The following is a 24,894-nucleotide window of genomic DNA, read 5'->3' as shown; positions in this document are numbered from 1 at the left end:
TCTTTGTCGCATGCTTTCTCATTCTTATTGTCTCTCACTGCATCTTGCAATCATCTAACTGCTTTGTGAAGTCTCCTTTAGTCTATTAAGTTAAAAGATGTATTTGAAAGTCTAAACCATTCATTTCGTCATCGCTGCAGCACAACAGGTAATCATCTCACCCTAAGTGAGTGCTGTAAGTGAGAATGTAGACCATCGGAGAGCGTTGTAAGTGTATGCCATTGATTATGGTGAAGGCATTTAGCATTGATTTTTACAGCAAAACAAGTACATCACCTCCATTTGATTCTTTAGTTTCATTCACTACTTATTTCTGCTGCTCTACATGAGGGTCACTCTATTAGTTGATCCACAGATCTTAACTAAACTTGTTTACTGCACTTCTGTCCATGCCCAGACCTACAAAAATATGCAAAGAAGAAGAAAATTAATAATGGCTCAGTCACACTAGAGTCAAAATAGGATGGCAACCTCCTCGCGACTTGGAAAAATCAGTGGTTGACTGGTGATTGTATTTAATTATTTTTTTTTAAATATTTACCAAATGGTTAAAAGTAGTTGTGGTGATCAAGTGTTTGCCCAGAAGTTGAGCACACAACATCTTTAACCTGTGGGCAATCAGTTTTGGTTGCATGGTGAGTTTTCCTGGTGGCATGCAACCTGTCTCCAATCAATTCAAAAAGTCCAACACGTAGTGACTCCAACCACTGTCAGACCAAATTCCAAAGGTTTACAAGTTAATGGCGTCTAACTTATAAATGCAAACAGATTGCCAACCTGTTCTTATTGATTTTGACTCAGTCTGCACCGATGAGTTCAACTTGTCTGCGATCTCTCTATATAATAAGTAGCCAGTGTGAATTTCTGTGTAATTTGAACTTTTGTGTTTGTAGCATGCAAGAGATTTGCAGCTTGTGCACCAGTCTTCTGTGACTGTGCATCATACAGCTAACCAACTAGCTAAGAGCTATCCAAGTTCTTTGTTTTTAAAGCTCCTAAGTAGTTGTTTCTGTTTAAGCTGTGCGGCTCGAGCCCCAGTGGCTGTATTTCTCCTGAACAGGCCCATTACATTCACTGTGACGTGACCTTTTCCTTTAAATAAATGCAACACAGACTACAGGGACACATAAGGAAAAACGTTTAGATATTATGCACTATATGCACTCTGTAAGCTCAAATGCAGAAAATATAGAAATATGCTAAAATACATACATTAAGTACCTACAACTTAAAATACTTAATTTTAGTTACCATCTGTGGCAACGACACAGCTAAAATTAGCTTTGCTTCTTTTTTTTTTATAAAGCCGTTTGAAACATTTAATGAAACATTTTCAAAATAACTTATGACTTAAAAAGGTTAACTTAATGAATATTATAACTGTCCATTGGGGCATTTAAAAAAAAAATCAGTACCAGTAAAAGCCTTAGAAGAGAGTTACCAGAATGTTGTTTAACTTTCTAATTTACTTCCTCAAACAAGCAAAACATAAACCACTATTGAGGTAATTTCCTGTCTTGCTATCATGTCTGCCATTGTTTGCTTCTGGAGTCTGAAAGGGCAAGAGTCAAGACTCAGGAAAGCTCACAGGACGCCTGCCATAAGGTGGCCCTGCATTCACTGTATCACAGTAAGTATTCACATTTTTTTTAGGTTTCTCTCTTTTTTTAAGCCATTTCAGGAAGATGTCAGCAAAGCAGTTTTGATTTTAACGTTGCTGTTAGCTACAAGGTTCACAAAGCTAACAGGTTAACAAGCTAACAGCCTCACGAAGCCCTGACACAGGCTTACATTATTAAAATTCAGGAAATGTTTTATTTGAAGATGTTTGAATGATTATTATTATTATTTTTACACAAGGAGAGAGATTATATTAAAGTACAATCTTTCAAATTTAAGGGCAAGGAGTTAGTGAAGAAGTGAGAGCTGATGAAAACCCCAGCAGAAAGTGACATGAAACGGTTAAAGCAAAGAGAAGCTGGTCTGTATTTGGTGATATAACCATGTAAAGAAATGTATGAACTGTACTTCTGCTCAGTGGAAGCAAGGGATGGTATAAATTCAGAATTATGTAGGAAAAAATGGTCAGGCAAACATATTTTAAGCAGCTATTTTAAAAATGGGAATTCTTGTTTTCGACTTAGCCATAACTATTACTTTATGTAGTACATATATTCAGATTTTCAATGTCATCAATATGACCAATTTATTTGTTATATTCATATGGTTTGCCTGATTTCTTGATTAGTTTGAATTAGTTGAAGATATATACACACATATATACATTTATATGAGGTAACAACTACTGTCATAAGCCTTTCTGCAGTATTTAATTAAACTGGAGAGATGGTTTGTTAAAAAAATCATTTTGTGGATTAGTGGATTAGTTTGTGATCACTATCTCTCTCATTCATTTAGGATAGAACTGATGAACCAGATCTGAGATGTTGCAGTGGTCCCCGTTAGAATAATCCATGACTGTGACCCAGTTCATTACCAGCCTGTGAAAGCCTGTCATCACTGAAAGTGACATTGTGGACGGTCTCCCAAGAATTACTGATGAACTTCCTGGGAATGGTTTGACTGATTTATGCACTACACTTGCATTATCCCAAGTGACTGATCAACACTGCATTTTTTCAGAAGACTTAACTTGGTTGGGAAGATGGTAAACTGTTGCCAAACTGACAAACTCAAGAGTCTGGATCACCATGTCAGAGCATAGTATTGTGTGTTTTTACAGCAATTACTGGCAATTATAGTCACTGTTTTTAATGTTAATGTTATAATAAACAATAAATTGTGATTTTTTTTTTTTGCTAACCTGAAAAGTGACTTGTACTTATTCCTTTTAAGTTATGTCAACTATTTATTTTACTTTTATTGTAGCCAGACGGTAAATGATGAATGTAGTCAAATCAATGATGTTCCAATAATCTTTTACTTTTAAATTCATCACCTTAAAAAAACTAAAATGACTCATTGCGCATTGTTTTTTATTTCCCTTCTTCTTGCCATGCATTTTATCACCAGCCAAAATCCACACTTGCTGAATCATAGAGAAGACATTTTCAGCGTGTGAGCTGTTCACGGGACAGCTCGCACACTCGCACTCCTCCACCCTTTCCCACATCCTGAGTGGAGAGGTCAGGTTAAGAGCTGTGTGGGGCAGTAGGTCTGTTTTTCCTCATGGCTGGCATCCTGCCCATGTCAACGGTCCCTTTCTTCAAAAGCTGCTAATGCAGGGCCCAGTGCTGACAGTGTTCTGACAATGAGTTAGTATCTGCCAGCCGTGGCCCCTGTCCGACTGCCGGTCCCTCTGAAAAACAGATCTGTGGCAAGAGCAAAGGTTAATCTACCAGTGAGGCTCCGCTGGTGACTGCCTCTACAGCCATGTGTGACTGAGAATAGGCTGAGAGGAATTAACACCACTGCCTCGGGGAGTGTTGACAGAGGTGTGTGTGTCTCTGTTGCTGCGAGTATGTTTGTGTCTGTTGATGATGGCAAGTAAAGAAAGGCGAGATGACGAGGTTTGAGGAGGAGGGTTTGTGTTCACAATCCATTATCTTCAGGGACGATAAAGGTTGCTTCGTGCCATTTCAAAGATGTAAGACAAATACCAGCAGACCGTATAAATATTGCGGTTAGACTATGCATGCATGCTGTCTCCCTTTTATCTACCTTATCAAACGTTCTGTCAGCTTGCCTGAGTTTTTTTTTTTTTTAACACACCTGCATTGTTTTTTCTTACATCCTACATGTCTGTCATTGTGTCACAGTTAATAGGCATGGTGAAACCAAAGGGCTCCTGCAGCCTGCTGCTTATTAACAACTCCCATGTTAGTATGTGTATCTGTCTACGCTGTCATTTTATATTGAAATGAAATAGAATTCTAGGGTATCATACTCACATCTGGTATGCGTTTTTAAAAAATGGAGAAAGGTTCTAATTAGCAACATTTGACTAAGTCTGTAGGGGTCAGCTCAGTTCATGGTGCCTCAAGAGGAGGCCATTTAACAGGACTCCCTGCTATGGTGTCAGCTGACTGTTTGTCATCCAAACAGCTCTGTTATCTAAGTCCTTGTTGCCACATCACAGCTCTGTGATGCCTTTTGGTATGATGCTGATTGTTAGGAGCTTACCACGGTTAAGAACTCATCCTTAGAGAATTAGTTGTACCTCAGATTTGAGCCTTTTTTTTTTTTCAATTTCACAGTTTCAGATGGAATATATTATTGTAGCGTGACAGTTATATACAAAGAGACTGTAAATAAAATTCCCCACCTTCCAGATTAGCATATTCGTGGAAGCAATAAGTCTCACTTTTGCAGCAGGGGAGATATTGAAGGATTTGTGGCTTAGGACAACACATGAAGAAATGCCCAGTTATGTGGAATTTTCCTTATTGCATTTGAGTAAATAAAGTGTAAATTAAGAGATAAATAAGAATACAAAAGATCAAAGCGTGCTAGCGCTGGTTCATCACAGTCAATTAGCTGTGTGAAGCACTTCTCTTCTGGAGAGTTTCACTTTGAGTAATGCCTCTTCTGTCATCAACCTGTGTGCGTTTGTTGAAATGTGTTTCTGCATGCCATTTCTTTCTGTGTGGGTATGAATGGATGTGGGTATGTGAATGTGGGATGCCTGAGCACACATCTGTCAAAATACTTTCATATAGCCCTCCTTGTGAGATGGAGCAGACTGGATTGCGTGTTTTCCCACTCACAGTGGGTGTGCATTTCTTTATCTCCTTTGCCTGTCGTGTTGACTGATGGGTAATATGCTAAATGGGGCCTGTGTTTACCTCACCTGTGCCACCGGCAGGCCTCTGTGTGAGCTGGGCTGTGACAGGGAGCACTAATAATGCTTTAAGTCCTCTGTCAAACTTCAATCACATTGACACAAGCTCTTGGTGTGGCACACTGTCCTACAGAGGTGCTGTCACTGGACAGATGTAAGTGAATTTTGTCTTAGTAGTTACATGGCAAATGGTGACTGCGCACTGGGGGTCAGGTAAATGGAGTGTGCAGTCACGGCACGATTGCAAGTGCGCACTTGCGCCAGTGTGTTAATTTGTATTCTCGTGTCTATGTATGCAAATACGCAATATGTGTTTGCATGTGTGCATGGGTGTGTGTTTGAGTAGATTTTCAGTTTATATTTGTGTATCTGTTGCGGGGTTAGTGGAGCAGTGAGGCCTTGCAGTGAGTCTCTCTACAGGAGTCTATGTGATTTACGAGCCTGGTGTGAGTGCTTCTCCCATCCTCTTGCATAATGTCCCTATTAGAGACAGCAGACACTGTGGTTCTGTTCATCATTTAGCCCCAGCGACCAGCACACCTGGGGAGAGAGAGAGAGAAAGAGGGACAGAGAACCAAAAGATAAAGAGAGGAAAAGAAGGAATAAAGGGGAAAAAAAGGAGATAGTAGAGTGCACTTTCTTTCAATCAGTTATCACCCTATGCCTTTATAGAACTGCGTCTGAGTACAGCAGAGCATAAACAGGCAAAAAAGGAAATAAAGAATATGATAGGAAAACAGACGGGAAACAAAGAAGTGTTATGACTCATGCTCTATCACATCAAGCCACAGACACTACAGCAGTAGCCGTACATCTTGCCAGACATAGCAGGTTGCTCACCTCACCTCATTCCTCCATCTCCAATGACTATACTTGATATTTTTTTGTCTGCCCCTGTTCTCCACCTGAGTTTGTTTAGGTCTGTCAGCCTCATTATGTCGAGTGAGCTGCCAGGGGACACGCGGGCTAACAACACCCCTGGGGAGGAGAAAAGAGGAGTACTAGTGTATGAAAACTCTCTGGGAGTCATTCCAGCACCCATCTACATTAATAGCTCCACGACCGCAGATAACAAACACTTTGTGAGATGGTAGTCATATTTGCTCAGCATACACTTAAGCCTTAGCAAAAGCATTTTATGAAATGTGTACTGGCAAACATTTGGAAAATTGCCTTTTAAAGTGGTGTGGTACTGACACCATCACGCAAAGTGTCTTAATCTTATCTTATTCATCCGACTGCTGTGTGTGCTGCTGCTTATCACTAAAGGCACATTGTTCTTTTGTTTTCCGTTATTCATAAGTTGCAGGACACATATACGTGTCGCAGACTTGCTCCTACATGATCAGGAGTTAAGCCAGTGCAGTCGAAACCAGTAGACAGGTACATCTGTGTCAGCTATTTTGTTGTCATCATGTTCCTACCAGCCACCAGGACCCATTTAGAATTTGTTATGTACCTGTAACACCTTATAAAAGCGTCATGTCGGTTTAATTTCACAAGAATTTATATTCACAAAACTTTCATTATGCGTGATATATTATGCCGTCATCACGTTGCCTAGCAACCACCGTAGTGTCAGAGTGAAATCACAGACCAAACAATACTGTAGGTCGGGCACGTACTAGCTCTAGAAAATTTCAACAATACCTTTTAGGCACTAAATGAAGAGAAACTTTTTTTTTTCTGTTGTTACACAAATCCGGTGTTGGTTATATATTACAACAAACTGCACTGATAATTACTGGGAAAGCATTTAAAAGTAAAATGTTTTAGAGTCAGCTTCATTGCTCTAACCAGTTACTGCTTTCTTTTAGACTTTCTAAAAATGTAGCAGAACTATGATATCATTTATTAATTTAGCAGTAAAATAACTTCATTTTTGAGATAGTAATGTTTGCTGTTGAATAAGAAGCTTAAGTCAGCTTGCCTGGAAGAATTTATGATCCACTCATTTGTATGGATGTCAGTGGAAGGTTTTAGTGTTTATTGCTTGAAATGCTTTTCCACCCTATTCAAGATCCACGGGGGAAATAAGTGAATCATCATTATTGTTGGCATAACAGTGGTCGACTTTATAGAAAATGTGTGTGTGTGAAAGAGAGGGAGAGAGTGAGCGAAAGAGAGCAGAAATATTGAAATACAACCTTAAAAAATCAGTTTCCTTTGGGCTGTGTATTCATTTCTTCAGGGTAACCTGCAACATTTTTGTTTAATGGAATGAAAACATACTCTTTCTACTTCTTCTGAAGCAAAATTCCAGAGACGACTAGAACACAGGCAGCCATCATTACTTAAAATCATCAATATATTGCCACTTATGATTAGGGCATTTATTTCCGTCTGCCAGGGCCCAATAATTTTAACCTCCTAGGACCTGGGTTATTTAGGCCAAAGTACTCAATTTTGCTCTACAAGGGTCTGATATCCACTTATGAGGACATTATACTGCTGCTGTTCCATCAAAATATTAAACGAATATCCTCATATGTGGCTCTCATTTTTCTTAGAAACAAAAAATCAGGTAAAAAAAAAATCTGGTAATTCTTTGTTTTTACATTCATCGGGCCCCAATATGTCCAAATATTAAGGAGAAATTAAAAATGCATGCCGAGGAAGAGTTTCGGGTCTTAGGAGGTTAAATGAGTACTCAAAGTAAAATGGCACAAGATGGATGGAGTTTATCACGTTTTCTTGACTTCTCAACATCTGTTTTTGTACAAATTAAATAAAATTCCAAATTCTACTTGTATAGACTTTCTCCTCTACACACAGCATACCCAAAATGTGTAGAATTTTTATGAATTTATCTAAAATACAGTAGGTCTTCAGTAAGTGCTGTTCACTCCAAACACCTGGAAACCACTTTGTGAATTTCCGCTACAAGCAGATAACCACATCTGTGCCCTGGACAGACACCTGCATATATTCTGACCCGGTGGCACTGAAGTGGTGAAACAATTTAACAGCTCGGATCAGCATTTACAGCTGTGCAAGCTGTGTGTGCCGCCTGTATTTACATTTGCATGTGGCCATTAGTAAATCTGTGTTTTCGAGTGCACAAAGTGCACAGTTAGCAAGTTTCTGCTGCTGCCGCCTCTTACGTGTGAAGTAAAGGGAAGTGCTTAAAATGTGTCTGTGGCGAATACATATTTAACGAAGCATCTTGGCTCTTTAGCTGTGCGGTTGCAGCGCAGCGAGCAGAGTGTTGCACTTTGACTCCTGGAGCACAGCAGTAAACGGCCTCATCTGGTGGGAATGCCAAGTAAAGCTCAGCCTGGAAGCTCTTTTTTTTTTTTTCCTCTGGCAGGAAGATTTTAGGCTGCGATGGTAACCACAGTCTGTCATGCTACATTCTGCAGATCATCCAATGATCCACCCAATGTTGTCTCTGTTATATTAGCAATCAACAGAAGGCTTGGAAGATCCAAAATGGCGAGATTAAAATATTAAAAAAAAAAATGTTACTTTCAGCTAGTGCTGGCATTGCTACTATCGGGACTGCCAGAGGGATGGCTGATGTTTGCACTCCCCACTAGTGTCACTGGACAGCTGTGACATTTGAGGTTGCATTGTGGGCCAAAGCTCAAGCGTCCTGGATTCCAAGTGAGATGAGGTCAGATTCGGCGTGTGCATGTATCTGTGTGTGTTTGTAGTACAAGATCAAAATTACCCACACTCTCCCCGTGGCATAACAGACTGAATGTAATGTGTATGAAATGACATTTTCTCTCCCAGAAGAGCTCAGTGTTTTACTGAGCTGTGGTTTAGCATTCAGAGTGACTCTGCGAAGAAAGAGTGAGAGAAGAGATAAAAAAAAAAAATACTTACAACTGATTAAAAAAAAAACGGAAACAAAAGAAAAGAATGGGCACATTGATGGTGGACATAAAAATGGCAGCATCAAATGGAAGAACATCAAACACATATTTCTCCTGGGAGCTAAGAGAATAAGCCTTTTCCTCTTTTTTTACGGTCTTCCCCACCTCTGGAGGAAAGCGAAGAGGGCACACGCCATTTTCCTCTGCAGTATGAGAGATCTTCAGACAAATATAGGCCTACTCAAAAAAGGTCTCTCTCACTTTCACTCCCCAAAGGTAAAAATTATCTCTTTTCCTCCCTCTCTCCATCCTTCTCTCTTGTTATAGATTCTCATTGGAGAATCTCAACCCACCTATGTCAGACTCATGCTGTAAGGTCAAGATCCTCTGCTGAAAGTTTTTCTTTTGGCCTTAGGACTATTTTCTTTCGTACACGCAGGCACTGCTGAATCCAAACTCCAGCAAAGCCCTGGAGGAAAAACAAAGCCCATCTCCAAAAATATATAGACGTCCTCAGGCATGCGAGCATATGCTGCAAGAAGGTGGATTTAGTGTTCGCTTTTAATGGAAAGGATTGTGTTTGCTCGGAGGCATTGGATAGGCCACTGGTGTTTTTATGGGGATAGGCAGCAAGGGGGAGAACGAGAGGTGAACTCCACCTGCGGATGTCCACGGTCACCATCGCTAGTGGTTTAGCCCACTCCTGGGATGTATTCACTGCTTATGTATGTGTGTTGTTGGTGTTGAGACTGTGTGTGTATGTGTAGTAGAGCTGCACTAACGAGATCCCCAAAGAACACCTCACTCGCAGTTAAGGGAGTGAGATCACACCACGCGATTTCTCTCATTCACACCGTCTTAGCCAGCAATGTCCCCGTGGTGGAGAGCACATGGCTAGGGAATACCAAACTAAGGCATCAATTACCTGCATCTCACTACATCGGTCAAGGGAGAACAGATAAATTGAATAACCCGTTCCCGGTCGCATGTTTGCATGTGTGCTTTCACACACATGTAAGTGCAGGTGATCTCACACACACATACCCCCCACACACACACTTAGTCACATGGAAAACAATCAGTGATCCATCCCAGTGGCATCCTCTCCCGACAGGGTACAGTAACCACCGCTTACCGCTGAGACTCCTCAGTGTGAAAAAGAAGTGTGTCATATGATTGACTCACTCACACCTCCATATGACTGTTAAATCGTCTTATACGTGCAGTCGGTTCAAGCTTAGTGCTTTTCCCAAGCCCCATGGGCACGGGTGATAATTTGAGTTTTATTGAAATTCAGCTCCAGTGGGTTCAAGGTGGTTGAAGGTCGTTCTTTTACTGCCACAGATGAGATGGAGTGAGAGCACGACATCAAACCCTCAAGGTCCCTTCTCTGTCTGACTCCACGATTTTCTGAGTCTTTCCCTCTCTACCCATAGGGGAATTATCGAAGAGTCACAGGTCAATTTTGTGGCACATCCAAACACAGTTAACAACAGGATTTAATGAGGTATTGCTAGCTGGTATTTGGCTCCCCCCATTAAACACAGGCTGACAGAGGTGCATGGCCTCATTCGGAAAATTGGGGAGAAACTACCGGTGGCATAAGTGAATATGTACTAACCTAATCTTTAGGAAATAAAGGACTTCCTGTATTGTCTTAATTTGTGCTTCCTTTTAGAAAGCCCTGATATTGTCCCTTTGCTCTGACAGATGGCACCCACAGTTTTAGTTATATGCTAGAGGTTTAGCAGTGTCCTGACGGGAGGAGCAGCAGAGCTGTGCTGTTTTGGGTGTTGGGAGCATATTTTCAAGCAATTTTATTTATATAGCGCAAATCACAACAAAAGTCGCCTCATACGTGACTTTTTTTCAGTAGGTTATGCATGAACACTTTGGCGACAGTGGGAAGGAAAAACTTTTTCGATGAGACAGTCTTGACTGTGTGTGTTTTATTGAATATGAATACTACGAGAACCTACGTCTTTGTTTATGCTGGTTGCAAGACACAAACGGTGTGGTTTCCAAGAAATGAGCCAACTCCACTGTTCGGCTAAGGTTAGATCAATTTCTAGATAAGATAACACATGGCACTGCCTCATGACATGCTCTCCGTCACAGTGTCTCTCTGAGTATCTCTCTTTTTATGAATAGCACCCGCCTTCCTCCTTCCTCTTGCTCCTTCTCACTCTTGTCTTACTATCCACTTTATTTTTTTCTTCATCTTTGTATCTCTCAGTTTCTCTCTGCCCTTCATATTGGTTCTGCATATTACAGGATGGTTATCTCAGTTCAAGTGTATTACAGTGTGGCAGACGAGAACATTCATTTCTATCTCCTGCGTTGCCCTACTAGCCTCTGTGTTGTTATAAAAGGCAACTAGGTGACTCACATTTTAATATCATTAGACCTTTGTAAACAATTGAAGTTTATTAATTCATGCATTTCTCTCAGGTTAACAGTTTTACACTTTGTGATTCCTCTATCACAATAAAGATAAATGTATATACATTCATGTGAGCGAGGAAAGAAACTTTTCATAGGGATCTGTATAAAAAACTAGGTGACTCATATTTTAATATCATTAGACCTTTGTAAACAATTGAAGTTTATTAATTCATGCATTTCTCTCAGGTTAACAGTTTTACACTTTGTGATTCCTCTATCACAGTAAAGATAAATGTATATACATTCATGTGAAAAAGAAACTTTTCATAGGGATCTGTAAAAAACTAAGTACAACCTGTGATTTGGTATCTTATAGAAAGATTTTTAGCAGCAATAACTTGGAGTAATCCTTTTCATTATGACTCAAGTCTTTTGCATCATTTTTGGAGGAATTGTGTCCCACTCTTATTTCCTGCATTGCTTCTGTTCATTTAGGTTTGTGGACATTTTTGTCATTTAAGGTCCCAACACAGCATTTCAATTACATTGAGATCTGGACTTTCGTTGCCCATTGTAACGATTTGATTCTTTTCTTTTTCAAGTATTCGCTGGTGTGCTTGGGTTCATTGCCCTGTTATATGACCCTATTTGGGACAAGCTTTACCTGTTGGACAGATAGCCTCACATTTAACTCAACAATACTTTGGTTTTGGAGTTTGTGGTCAACTCAATGCAAGGAGCACAGGTCCTGTGGCTGCAACACGAGCTCAAATAATCCCCCCCTCTCACCCCACCACTGGTGTAAAGTGTTTGGACTGGTGTATTTGGTTTTCTCCAAATGTGGTGCAGTGCATTATGGCCAGACATCTATACTTTGGTGTCATCTGTCTAAAGGACATTGTTCCAGAAACACTGTGGTTTGTTCAGGTGTGACTTTGCAAACCTTATCTGTGCTGCCATGTTCAGTTTGGAGAGAAGAGACTTTTCTTCAAGCCTTGTAAAAAAAAAAAAAAAAAAAAAGAAAAAAAGGCCATATTTGTCAGTCTTTGTACTGTCTAACATGCTTACTGAGGTCTGCAGAGATCACTAGGTTGCTTAGGTCTTGGGTTCTTTGTACATTTTCCAAATATTACACTGTGTGGCCTTCAGGTTAATTTGCTAGGGCGTCCACTCCTGGGAAGGCATTGTGTTCACACACCTGAATGTTCAAGATCAGCAAACTATAAAAAATGTTGCTTTTGTAGAAGTTAACCCAGTGAATTCGATTGCTAGAATAGCTTAGATTAGCTGGCAGCTACTTGCCCTGTTAATTTCCATATAAACAGTAAGGGTCTACTTATTTTTTTCTTTCATTTTCACATGACTGTATTCCAGCACATGCAGGACCTCACTAATGGGTAATTCTTACTGTCTTAATTAGAGTGAGGGGGACTGCACTGGGAGTTTCAGTGAATGACATAATTCTGTTCACTCAGCACTTCCTGGTCGACTTGAAAAACACAGATGATTTTACTCACTCTGAATAGCCCATTAGCTATAACTTATAGTGGTAAATGTCAGCCTCACGCAATCCCAGTGTGACCCGGGCATGGTACTTCTCTGTGGCTCATTGTGTCTCTAGGCAGGAGAAGTGATGACAGTAAGCTAGAGCCAACTTCTGACTTTCATGTGAAGGTTAGAAATGTCAAAACTATAGAGTAGAATCATTCTCCTTATGGGAAACTATTAAATTGCAATTTTCTCTATGCTAGCCCTCCAACATAGAGTTTTGCAGAATTTAATTTTCCTATTTTCCATTTTGGTACTAGGAAGGAATCTCCTTGCGCAGTTCTTGTGCTGGAAAGTCATTTTCTTTGTGTCCTCGTGACTCACGTAAGCCTTATCAAACTTTTAGTCTAGTGGGACTGACGGAGTAAATTTTTTCTAGCTGTGTCAATAAAGTGATCAAATTTCCACTTAAATGCTTTTATTGGAAACAACGGAGAGTGGGTAGGAGCAGGAGTTGCAAAGAGAATAAATGACAGTGAGTGGGTGTGGCTGAGTGATTGGGAAGCCAGCCAAAGCCTTGTTCCACAGCCAGTGAACCATCGGAGAGTAGTCTCCCTCTCTCTAAATGCTGTTTTGTGAGGTGAGGAGCTTGATAAGAGTTGTAATTACCTCATTTTACTGCAGCAAATTGCCAGGTTTCTTAAAAGCAGACAGGCTGGCTGAGGCAATATCAGCAGTAATGAGTATTGTGATGATTGTGGGAGGGCAGTGCTGCTTCCATCTGGATTATTGCTTGGTCACTGCTGCTGGTCTGCTGCTATAGGAAATCTTAGCTGATCCTGGGCAGTTCTGTGAGGAATATAATGATTTAGGTTTAATCGTGTTATAAGTTATTAGTATTTAAGATTTTTTCCCTTAATTATTATATTTAGGCATTAGATAATGCTGTGGATTTCATGTGTTTTTCATTTTTATGAGCTAGAACCCATAATCATGACAAGTAAAACAGAAATAGTTTGACATAATTTCACTTTACATGTGAAAAATATAGAATATGTAAAAGTGTAACTAATGTAGAATCATATTATTGAATTTTTTAAGATGCACTTGTACAGATACAAATACAAGCAGAGCTTGTTAGGAAGCTATTTTTTTATTTTTAGAATAAGCTCGGGTCATAAGGTTATGCCAGAGAACCCTGAATAAAGCCTAGAGATCATCAGCTCAGGCTTGTCTCCCAGACTGATGCTTATGATGTGTATATGGGTCTTTTTTGGGTGCGCCCCTTCTCCTTCCTATATTGAAAAAGCTTACGCAGGGGCAGGGTTCGAACCCCTCCCCCGTAGCCTGTCATTAACAGGAGGCAGAGCAAAATACAGACAGCTCTGTGGCAGTGTAAAGGTAAACAGAGATGGCTAAAGTGAAGGAGATGAAAGACGGTGTTAAATGGAGAGTGAAGAAAGTTGCAGGGATGAGGAGGATAAATGATGCACTGAGATTAAGGGACGAGAGGAACGAGGGAGAGATGAGTGGATGAAAAGGGAAGAAAAGAGAGAAGAAGGTGGAGGTAAAGAGAAAGCGGAAGGGTGGGTGGGTAGGTGGTGGGGTTATGATGAATTAAAGATGACACTCTCCGGCAGCCTGGTTTCTAAAGATCACTCTGTCTGCTAATGTAATGTTAATGAATGCAAATGATGTGCCTAACCTCTCTCCCCTGACCAAGCGAGGGAAGAGAAAAGAGTGAAAGAAAGGAAAAGAGGGAGAAGAATAGATGAAAAGGTGCAAAGTGGGGGCTTGTGTATAAATGTGCTGTTTCTACATTATGCAGGTAGCCGAGTGACTGACTGACCACTAAGATATGATCAGATGCACGAGACTTTGGTGTTGGTATAGCCTTTGTTTGGACATTGACCGTGTACCTGTCTGTATTTGCCAAGCCTGCCTCAGGGGGGGCTGTTGTGTTTTCCTGCTTCAATACCATAACAACTCTATTACAAACCGGTAATAGCAGGGAAAGAATGTGGCTGCTCACCAAGTGCCGCAAGGTTGAATCTTAAATTGTATGCGACACAGCAGCCCAGATGTGCGAGGCCAAGGTAATGTCACCTTCCTGTGATGATAGGATAATTTCATCAGGTTCTTCAGATGCTGTGTGTTTATTAAATTTCTGCTCTTACAAGACATTCTTCTCAACAGCTGCTGCTGAGCACACTTTGCCTTGTGCTGCCCTGTTCATCTTAATCTTCTGGACTCTCTCTCTTTTGTCTTTCATACGTGTCTGCTCTTCTTCCACGGAGCGAAAATTATATTTTCACACAGCCGTCGTGAGTGACTGTTAGCAAGGCACACTATTACTAAATCTGTGTGTATGAGTGTGGGCAATCTGTAATTTGTGAGCCTGTTCGTTTAATGGAGTCTGTGGCTCAGAAGACACAGGACTTGTGTATCCCATCACTCCGCACTAATGTCTCGGAGGAGGCTGGCAGATTATTATTATTTTTTTTTCCTTCAGTTTTCAAATTTAGTCACATTGTCATTTCTGTCTTCAGGGAGACATTGAAGTAACACATTTCTTTTGATGCATTTCAGTTGCCTGTTCTGTATCTTCTATTTAAAGTAAAAATCCTTCAGTATGACTGACAGAGCTTTAGTGTGGCACGGAGTAGAGAAGTCTCACATCTGTGTTTGTATGGATTGTCTTCTTTGTTGAACATGGTGACTCAATCAGATATTGCCTTTTTATATTCTTCTTCCCCCCGAAGCAGTACTGTGCCATGAATGCGGTTTCCAAATCTGCTAAATGGCCTTAACCACGCTGGACTTGAAGTGGTCTTTTCTTTCAAAATCAGGGATGCAGCGGGTGAGTGGTGTCTGTCTGCGTGAGACACTTCCACACGATTTGTTCGGAAAATACTTCACTCTGTCAAAATGTTCTTTTTATATTCATAAGTCCCCTGAGTGGACGGCTGATTAGTTTGGGAGATGCGGCATCTTTCGCTCGTGTTTGTTTGTCACTTTGTTTTCAGCCCTGTATTAAGATGCCAGGCTCAGCAGGCTACCATGGGGTTTCATCATTGTTAAGTGCTCATTCCAATCCCGCTGATTTCTCCACTTGGTTTTTCATCTCCGTCTTTCTGTCTGTTTGTCTTCTTTTTTTCCCTCTTTTTCATTCTTTATCCGACCATCTTGATTCCATCCCCCAAGAAAAGATAAACCCCACTTACATAATGTCATCCAAGGGCCTCAGATCTTCTTTTGCTTTGCTGCTACAGTCACAAAGAGAAGACCCTTAAAGCTTTGCATCCTGCATCTGGACGTGATTGTCTCATTGAATTACAAAGTATACCAGCATCCTTGAACAGGAGGACATTGAGGAGTGGGGGGAGGCTAAAGAATAGATGAATGTAAAAGATGGAAAGAGAATGGAAATCCGTGGAGAATGGCCTGCTGTATTGATTGAGGAGCCAGGAAGCTTCAGAGAGGCACTTCGGCACATGTTGTATCGACTAGTGGCCATACAGTCACAGATTGGCTGCAAAGGAGGGAATTACACAGACATGTTGGCATTCTGACTTTTAAAGCGTAGAATTAAAGTCATGCATGACAGCTAAAAGAGGGCGGAGAGATTGGCCAGGTCATTTCTGCTGTTGTTCCTTCACTGAACTCCCGTTCTATAGATGTTCTTTAGTGTGTACAACTTCCACGTAATCATGCGTGTCTATGCGATGTATCATGCGACTGCTTGCTGACGTGTAATTGTGCGAAGAGAGCTGCCTTATCGATCTATAATGCAGGGCCCCATCAATGTTTAATGCAGTCTCTCTCACTCTTTCATTTCTCTCCCTCCCTTTCTCCAGCCCCAAATGGTAGGCTGCTTCCAGAGCCTACCATTTGGTATTGATCTATCACTTGCTGCTAATAAGAAGGCGCTGTGCTCTCGGGGATTGGGAGCTGCAAGGCCTCATCTGAGTCTTGGTTTTGGCTTGGCTTGCGACTTTTGGGTTTTGACTGGTACCCTTGCAGTGTTATCCAACCTACATCCATTGTATGATAAAGGGTAACTAATATTCTGTGATGCAGTCGCAATACAGCCTCGAGCCTTACGACTCCTTGAATTTATTTAAGGCTGGCGACGCCAACACCTACAAGCTATTGTTTTCCAATAGATTTATGAGCCATGGTTGCTTAGTTAACATTAAGCTCTCCGTGTTAACAATTTTCACAAAGACTCAACTACTGGTGAAACTGTCTGGTTTTAATTTAGTGGAGCTTGCAGGTGGAGCTGACATAGCAGAATATGAATACAGAAGAAAACACACTGGGCTACCTTCCAAACACTAGGGACATGGCAAGGTCCTTTCCTTGCCTTGCAAATGACTTGCTATAAACTTGGAGTGCATGGAGGACTAATTGCTTTTACAATGCTAAGGAGTAACCCAACATTAAGCTTCTAGACAGACAATAAACATCCCGGGTCCTTGAAACGCAGTTTTCAGTAACGTATTGTTTTTAAATGCACCCCATACTGTATTGTGTTTGGGGTAGGTGGGTGGGCGGTGGGGGGGGCGTACACCCTGGACAGATCGCCAGTCCATTACAGGGGCAACAGAGAAACAGGCAATGAACTAAAACTAATTATAATAACCAATTAACCTAACAGATTAATTGTTTATTATTTACCTAATATTAAATAAATTTAAAAAAATACCTATACCAAAATTTAATTAGTGTGTAACCTTAGGCTATTTAGATAACTTGTAATTTCAGCAATAAAAAAAAATGTTTCCTCTTTTTCCAAGAGATGTTTTGTGTAATTAAGTTGATTTTATAATGAAACTATTCAAATCCACTTATCATTTAATGGATGAATGGTTCACAGAAGTGCTCATTTAAAAGTCACACACATACACATACACATGCACATACACAAGGGACATTTTCAAAATCTCCAGTGCCAGTGGACAGGTGTGCGAGCTATGCCATGATGGCTGTTTGAGCCCCTTCCCGTTGCTAATCACCACTTAGCATACTCCATTTACTCATCTGCTACTTTGATATTCTGCTAATGGCAGGCATTAGACCACATGACTCTGCTCATCCACCCCTCCCTTGGGCCTTTGACCTTTTTTTTTTTTTTTTTTCGTTTCCGCATCCTCAATATCTTAGACCGGATCCCCTCTAACCTCAATCCTCCCCCTTCCATTTAAAAAGGAAATAGAAAAAAAAAAATGGTCGACCAAGTGCCTGTGTGATTTGACTAAAGCTTCTGTGATTTCCCCTGAGAAAGGTTTGGCAGTCCCCACAATGCTGGCTGGCGCTGAGGGCTGTTTCATGCTCCTATCTCCCCAGCTGACAGCAAGTCGTACAAGCAGGCAGGCAGGCAGGCAGGCTGGAGCTGGCTGGCTGTGGAAACTAGACAAGGCAAGGCTGATCTTAGGGAAATTGAAATACTCTGATGGAAGCCGGGTGTGAACAAGGCTGTCACTGTAGGTGTACACAGAAAATTGCTCTCTAAGTTGGCTGGTGCATGAGCAGAACGGGTGTCCATCTGCGTGTGTCCTAACATGCATTGTGAATGCTTGTGTGTGCAGGGGCTAATTGGTTTCATGTCTGAGGACAGTTTCTCCCAGTAAGTAGAGATTGAGAATGAAAAGGCTCTTTTCTTCTTACAGGTGGCTTGTCACTCATCCTTACCACAATGTACTTGTTTTTAAATTTTTTTTAACCAAAGCTCTTGAACTACGGATGACGGGCTTTGAGTGTTCCGTCATTTGGAATGATTTCAAAATGCACAGCGACTTCAGTGAGACTCCAAATTAGTAGCAGCTGCGAGTGCGTGCTTCTTCTGGGGGAGTAGGTAAAGGGAGGGTGATGAGGGCTGGAACCTCTCCTGGAAATCTTGAAAGAGGGCATCGTTGTGTCTATGCATTTAATCAGAGTGAGATTTCTCCCTTATCAACAACACATGTGGGTTGTGCTAGCCAACCATTTGCTGTGAAAGTGGAAGAGCTCCAAGCCAAACACACAACAACCACAGTTCCTATGAAAATTGCACACACACACACACACACACACACACACTTTCTGCTTGTCTACTACAGAATGTAGATCATCACACAAGCATACCATTCACCCTTCTGTCTCCCAGTTTTTAATCTGTCTGGACACAACACAACACAACAAACACAATGGAGTGTATGTCGTGGCAGGGGACATCGGAAAATGTGAAATATCCCTTGGTTTACTCTCTGTAAGATTAATGTTTTAGGACCGAGGATAAACTGTCTGTTACAGGGGAAATTATGAATCTATCATTACTCTGCTAAGGCCAGCATGTCAGTTAGTCCATCGCTCTATAAATCTGTATTGCAGGGAGAGGCGCAGGTGAGCGCTTTGTGAAAACTGCCATATTTCTCTCTTCTTTCCTTGAGCAACATATCATGTACCAGCAAGGCAGATATTAATCAAAAAAAGAGCTGATAAACTTCTGGTGCGAGCTGCCAGACTTATTTGTCTAAGCTATGTCCCTGAGGATTAGGAAGGGGGCAATCTGTGTTCTCATATTGCACTGATATGTGGCCAGATATGACATGTTGTATAATAAAAGTCCAAACAAAGATAAATCCAATCCTTGAACATTTCTCTGTACTTTTTTTCTTCCTTTTTCAGGCTGTATTGTGTTACTGTTTCATTTTGTGTACCCTAAAGTTATCCAACGTAGGTTGTCGTGGTTTTTGGCAAGCGTTTAGAAAATTAGCTAATTAATCTGAAATTAAAAAACATGTTATGGCTTGCAGATATATGCGTTTTCATAACTTTAGGTTAAGGAAAGCTGACACAAATACATCAGAGCCTCACCTTGGAGGGCTCCTTCTTCATATGTGAAGCCAACTCTTTTTGCCAAGCCATCTGCAAACCTCATACAGTGTATCCACATACCCACTTATCTTTCAACAAAATATCTGCCTTTCATGCAAATACTTGCACACATATAAGCAGGACAAAGGCAGGATGTAGTCTACGTACTGTATATAGCGAGAGAACACAATGCAAAGAGTTTTTTTTAGTCTCTCAGAGGTTCCTTCCAGCAAAGTGCCAAGGATTTGTTTCTCGTCTTAACAGAAGAGTAGCAGAGATGGATGAAACACTGTAGGGATTCTTTTACTTTCTGTTCATCAATGAGTGTCAAGCGATCACTGGGGCTTGAATATAATTTAGCTGTGTGGGATGGTACTCAAAATAGCTTCTGTGTGGCTAACCGCTGGATCTCTCTGTGTCTTTTTCTTTCTTTGCTGCAGAGACCTTGATGGACACTCGGGTGGCCACAGCTGAACTGGGGTGGACAGCATATCCTAATTCTGGGGTGAGCCCGTTGTTGCCAACACATGAATGTTTACATAATTAAATAAATCAGAAGTTTCACTTCATGCTATTTTTCTGTTTTTCAGGTAAATAGCTTTGTTGGGTATGTGTAACATGACACAGAGCACGTACAGGTTTACAGGCAGACAGACAAATAGGCAGGAAAGCAGGCAGGATGGGAGTTATAGTTATAGACTTAAGCAGTGCCCAATGTAGCTCCCATTATGGGTATTATTTTCTCTGTGTCCCGGTTCATAATGACTTAATAACATAATGGGTCCACGTAAGTCCCAGAACACAGTACCTAAGTCCCTGTAAATGGAGGCTGAGGGGGATACCATAGACATAATGATACTGTAATGATACATTTATACAGGGAAGTGGAGGTATTAGGATGAAAGAGGGAGGAGGAGCTAAGAGGACAAAAAAATGCTCAGGGCTTTTCAGATTTAAAGGGAACTATCTGCAGCTTTTAGGTATTCTCACAGAAATGGAATGAGCCTAACTGGAACAAAGTGGAACAATATTCCTCTTTTCTCTTTTTTGATTGAAACTCAGTATTATTGCCCTGTTATGCTAATGGAGCGTTTTAAGACCTTGTTTTCTGTATTGTAATTCGATAATTCAATGAAAGGCTCCATAGCACAACAGTGATATGAATCTTACAGGAGCTATCCAGGATAGAAAAGGACTGTTTCCCGCATTTTCTGGGTCTTTAGGTCTTTATGAGGCATTTTACACACGTGTAAAAGGAGCTTTTATTGCTACCGAGCAGAGCTTTGACTCTGTTTAAGCATTAGAGTGTGGCAGGTTTTTTTTTTTGTATTCCTCAAGGAATACAAGCTAAAATAACCTGTGATAACCTCGTGTGTGCAGTGTGTGTCTGCTGTGATAGTGTCATCTGCACAATATCTGGAGTTAGCCCTTCTCATTGTGGTCTCCACAGTTTCAGTGTTTTTCTCTTATGGCATGGGCCATGTCGCAACTTCCTTCATGATTAATCAAGAAAACCCCAGTGGCAGATGGAGCAAGTGGACTTGTACATTTTCTTGTACAAGTCCAAGTTATTGATTTATTTTTTTATTTTGTTTACCAGCAGCCTACACTAGTACTTTTTTCTTTTACTTTTGCCTCGCTGTTGATATTCTCTTCACAGACAGCTAAATCACAAATGTTGGTTCGAAAATCTTGATACATTTTTTCTTCAAAAATGTTTAGCTGATATCTAAAATTAGCTGATTGCAGGTATTAGCATGACCAGGATTTCCCCTAGCTTAACCGACTGACTTCCTATTGACTACCTACACATATAGTGGGTTTAAATAAATGCAACTCTAGTCGTTCCAAGACTTAATAGACCAACTTGATCAAATGGTGAACAGCAGTGTTCAGCATTAAGAACATTTGTACCATGTGCAAACTGTAGTAATGCCATCAAAATGATCACGAAGCCAAGTGTTTTTCTTGTAATACAAGAATGCCCCAGCAAAAACTGATAGCTTTCGCCACGGCACATAGAGCTGTGTCTCATGTGCAGCCTCAAATCAGCTGCTAACAGATACTGAGAGACTTACATACATATGGCTGGTGACCATCGCAAAGACACTGCACATTTTCCACATGTAAAACAGATATATGTTTAAAAGTTATTCTTAATAAGATCTGACATGCATACCAAAGGTGCAGTACAACAACACTAACAGTTCAAAAATAATAATTGTTTTGACAGATTCATGTTAAATGTTACATGTGTATTTGAATTGTATTTCTGCCTTTCTTAATGTTCCCTTCTTATTGAACAGGCAGGCAGTGACCCAGCAACCAACACTTACCAGCTGTGAACAAAAAGTATTTATGGCTTTAAAGGATAATTAGTCCGGTTGTTTTGGACCAAAACTACAGAAAACAATGCATTAGATTTGAGATTCACTGATGCACCAAAACAATAATCAGCCAAACAGCCACAAAATGCTTCATTTTATTTTCCAAATAAAATAAATTACTAAGCTTTAACATTTTCTCTAAATAAAGATAGAGGGGTACAAATAATGAAGTTGCTGTACACCCCAAACAAAGCAGGAGCATTTGTACAACAAACCAAGTGTCAGGTGCTTATATGTCATTTTCCTTTAAATTATAAATTTACCAGATAACAGGACATCAACCTTTTTCTCTTTTTCACTCATCTCCATAATTTTCCTTTTAACTGCTTTGATTCCTTTACTGCTCATACCGAGGCTCATACTGCCTCAGGTTGAGGTTGCTGACATCTTGCTAGCTCTGAGCTCTGGTTAGCTTTAGCCACTTTCCCCTTCTTCAAGCTGGGCATGTTCAGCTGGGTGAAAGTGATTTAAGTGCCTCATTAGGTTTATTTCAAACATTTTTGTGGTGGTTCCCCTACGGTTTACCATGATGAATGATCACAGCCACATGCTAACATGTCATTAACATGTAGATGTGGGTGTGAAAGTGACTACTTGTTTGCGCCGCTGTGTGCTTTTTGAGCATGCACGAAATGGAGTATCTTGTAATCTGACACATGTGAGACTCATGCGCTACTTTATGCTTTATGCCTGAGATGTGGAATTACACACTTTGTCAAAAGAAAGCAAACAAACAAACAAAAGTATTTCTAACTGTTTGTAGACAGAAACTATTGGTTTCATACTAAACTTTTAACTCTGAATGCGCTAATGTGCAATAAAATATTTCTTTTTCAGCTTGACATTGTCACATCTTTATATCTGGAAAGAGAAAGAAAATCCAGTGAGACTTGTTGGGTTTAGACTTCTACAGTGCTGTTTCCATCGAAGCGGATTCAGTTTAGCCCCCAGGCATACAGAGACGTATCTGACTTGTCTGAGTTGAGCGTAGTTCAATCCTGCTGCTATTGTAAAGGTTCAGGCAGGGAAAGGCCTGCTGTAGGACGGATACCCAAACTGTTTACTGGTAGAACTTATTACACTATGCAGCTACCGTGACCTTGAGCGTGAGAGATGCAGCATGACTGTGAGAAAATATTCATTATCACGCACACTCACACAATTAATGTAAATCCAGTTTTTAATAGATTTCTGTGTGAGCTGAGATGTAATAACTTAGTCAATATCAGATAAATTCCCAAGTGTACAACCCTCACCTCTGAGAGCTGCAGGCGAACCTCTTTATGTGTCATGCAGTTAATTTATCAAGAGCCTGAACCTTCAAAAACAATGTTTTATTGCAGCTTTTCATAGCTGAGTCAATCATAGCTGCAGCTATAGATAAAGATTGCAAATGCCAATCTTAAAACCAAGACTGTAGCCTGAGGGGTGGGAAAAGTATTGTCATGTAGATACAGTATACTAAGTTTAGCTCTGTGTGTGCAGCCAGTAACTGGGCAGTCAATTTGCTACTCTTTATAACCTTAACAACTGCTTCTCTAACACCACACAACAAGAGTTAAAGTGCACACACTGCATGGTTCCTGTGCTATTTGATACAACTCATTAATTTTCTTTAGTAACTTTCCCCTCAGGAGTTTTTAAGCAGTGTATTTGTGTGTCTGTGTGCGTTTGTGCGCTTGGCTGACTCAAAGGGTTAATTCGGAAGGACTCCAGAAGCAGTGCCATTAGTTCCAGTGGTGTAAATGCAAGAACATCAGAGTTAGGCATGCAGACATATAATGGAATAGCAGCAGTGTGGTATGGTAGCAGTTTTCTGGAGAAAGAAAGTTAGTGTGGAAGGTAGAAAAAGGTGGAGAGTAAACAATATAATATTCTTTCATCATGTGCCTTCCCGCTACAGTATATTTTTTTATTGTTTCAAATGTCTATTCTAAAGCTTTTTTTGCTCACTCTGTCTCACCTTCATCCTTATGCGTCATTCTCATGTGTTTCTCCTCTCCCTTTTCCTTCTGCTCTCTGTCATGCTCTTATGCACACTCCCTACAATAAATAAAATATGGAGTCCCTGAAAGGCAAGTATCCCCCAACCTTGCGGCCATGTGACAAAGAGCAGACATGAACAGCAATGACACACACCTGGACACACACACACACACACACACAGTGACTTAACCAAAGCACAGTTCCTGTTCCAGTTTTCAACAGTCTCTCGGTTTGATTGGGGCGGCTGTGGCTTGAGTGGTAGAGTGGGATGTACTACTAATTGGAAGGTTTGTGGTTTGATTACCCCAGCTCCTCCAGTACACATGATGTAGTGTCCTTGGACAATAAACTGTAACACAAATTACCGCCCGATGGATACTTTAGGGTGTGAGTTTGTGAAGATAGTAAAAAGAATAAGAGTGCTGTGTGAATGGGTGAATATAGCTTGTAGTAAAAAGTAGAATAGAAAATAATTTTTTAAGTAAATTTAAAAAAAATGTGTTATGCCAATTAAATTTATGGTGAAGAGTGTAATCGGATGAAAAATGGTTGGGCACATTTAGACTCTGGTGAATGCAAAAAAGGCAACCATGTTGTAAAAATATATTAAAATGTGAGTATTTCTTCAACTCTGATTGCATTGCTACTTTTTGTCCATTGAACTAAATACATTTAAATAAAATTAAATCAAGGAAAAAAAGTTCCCTCTTGTAAAGTCTCAGAATGTCACTTAATCATTAAGCCGTAAATGACAAACTAAGAACGCTAAGTACTGTTATTAGGTATTTTCAACTGATTACAGCTTTAGAGGTTAAATTCTCTGGCTCAGACCTTGAGTTTGAAGAGCCAGCAGTCATGGGCTCCTCTAAGTAGATGGCTGACAATCTGAAAATGGAGCTAAGTGATGTTTACAAAGTAGGTAAAAGCTATGAAAAGCATTTTGCGCCTCCAAATTCTGATGTCTAAAATGTCAAGAAGGGTCAGAAAAAATGTCGTGGAGTGGTGCAAGACATACTTGAAGTTCTGTCGAGATGTACTTCAAGGAACGCAAGCTTCATGTGAACTACTGACTCAGTAACTGTTGCATTTGCAGCTGTTACAAAGTCAATGACTTATGATTTAACTTAAAATAAATGTAAAACTGTACTGACATTTCAGCCAAGGCCAG

The 24,894-nt window shown here is 40.5% G+C and overlaps 1 protein-coding gene and 1 long non-coding RNA gene across 4 annotated transcripts in view; both read left to right on the top strand.

The window, feature by feature from the left end:
• Positions 1-24,894, top strand: part of LOC116332845 (ephrin type-B receptor 1-B) — a 163,477-nt gene that overhangs the window by 31,769 nt on the left and 106,814 nt on the right. For 2 of the 3 annotated variants that reach the window (XM_039602699.1, XM_031755917.2), the window contains exon 2: positions 19,794-19,858. In XM_039602699.1, coding sequence (XP_039458633.1) covers positions 19,794-19,858 — 65 coding nt within the window. Of the gene's footprint in view, positions 1-19,625; positions 19,645-19,793; positions 19,859-24,894 lie in introns of those variants that run through there. The other variant, XM_039602700.1, reaches the window with a different exon arrangement.
• Positions 1,494-2,836, top strand: LOC120434513. The gene is made up of 3 exons (XR_005609135.1): positions 1,494-1,630; positions 1,900-1,981; positions 2,419-2,836. It is a non-coding gene; the product is annotated as an uncharacterized LOC120434513 (long non-coding RNA).

Source organism: Oreochromis aureus, linkage group 18, assembly GCF_013358895.1.
Source record: "Oreochromis aureus strain Israel breed Guangdong linkage group 18, ZZ_aureus, whole genome shotgun sequence".
NCBI lineage: Eukaryota > Metazoa > Chordata > Actinopteri > Cichliformes > Cichlidae > Oreochromis > Oreochromis aureus.
Note: the sequence above shows the minus strand (reverse complement) of the source record. Positions and strands in the feature narration are given on the sequence as shown.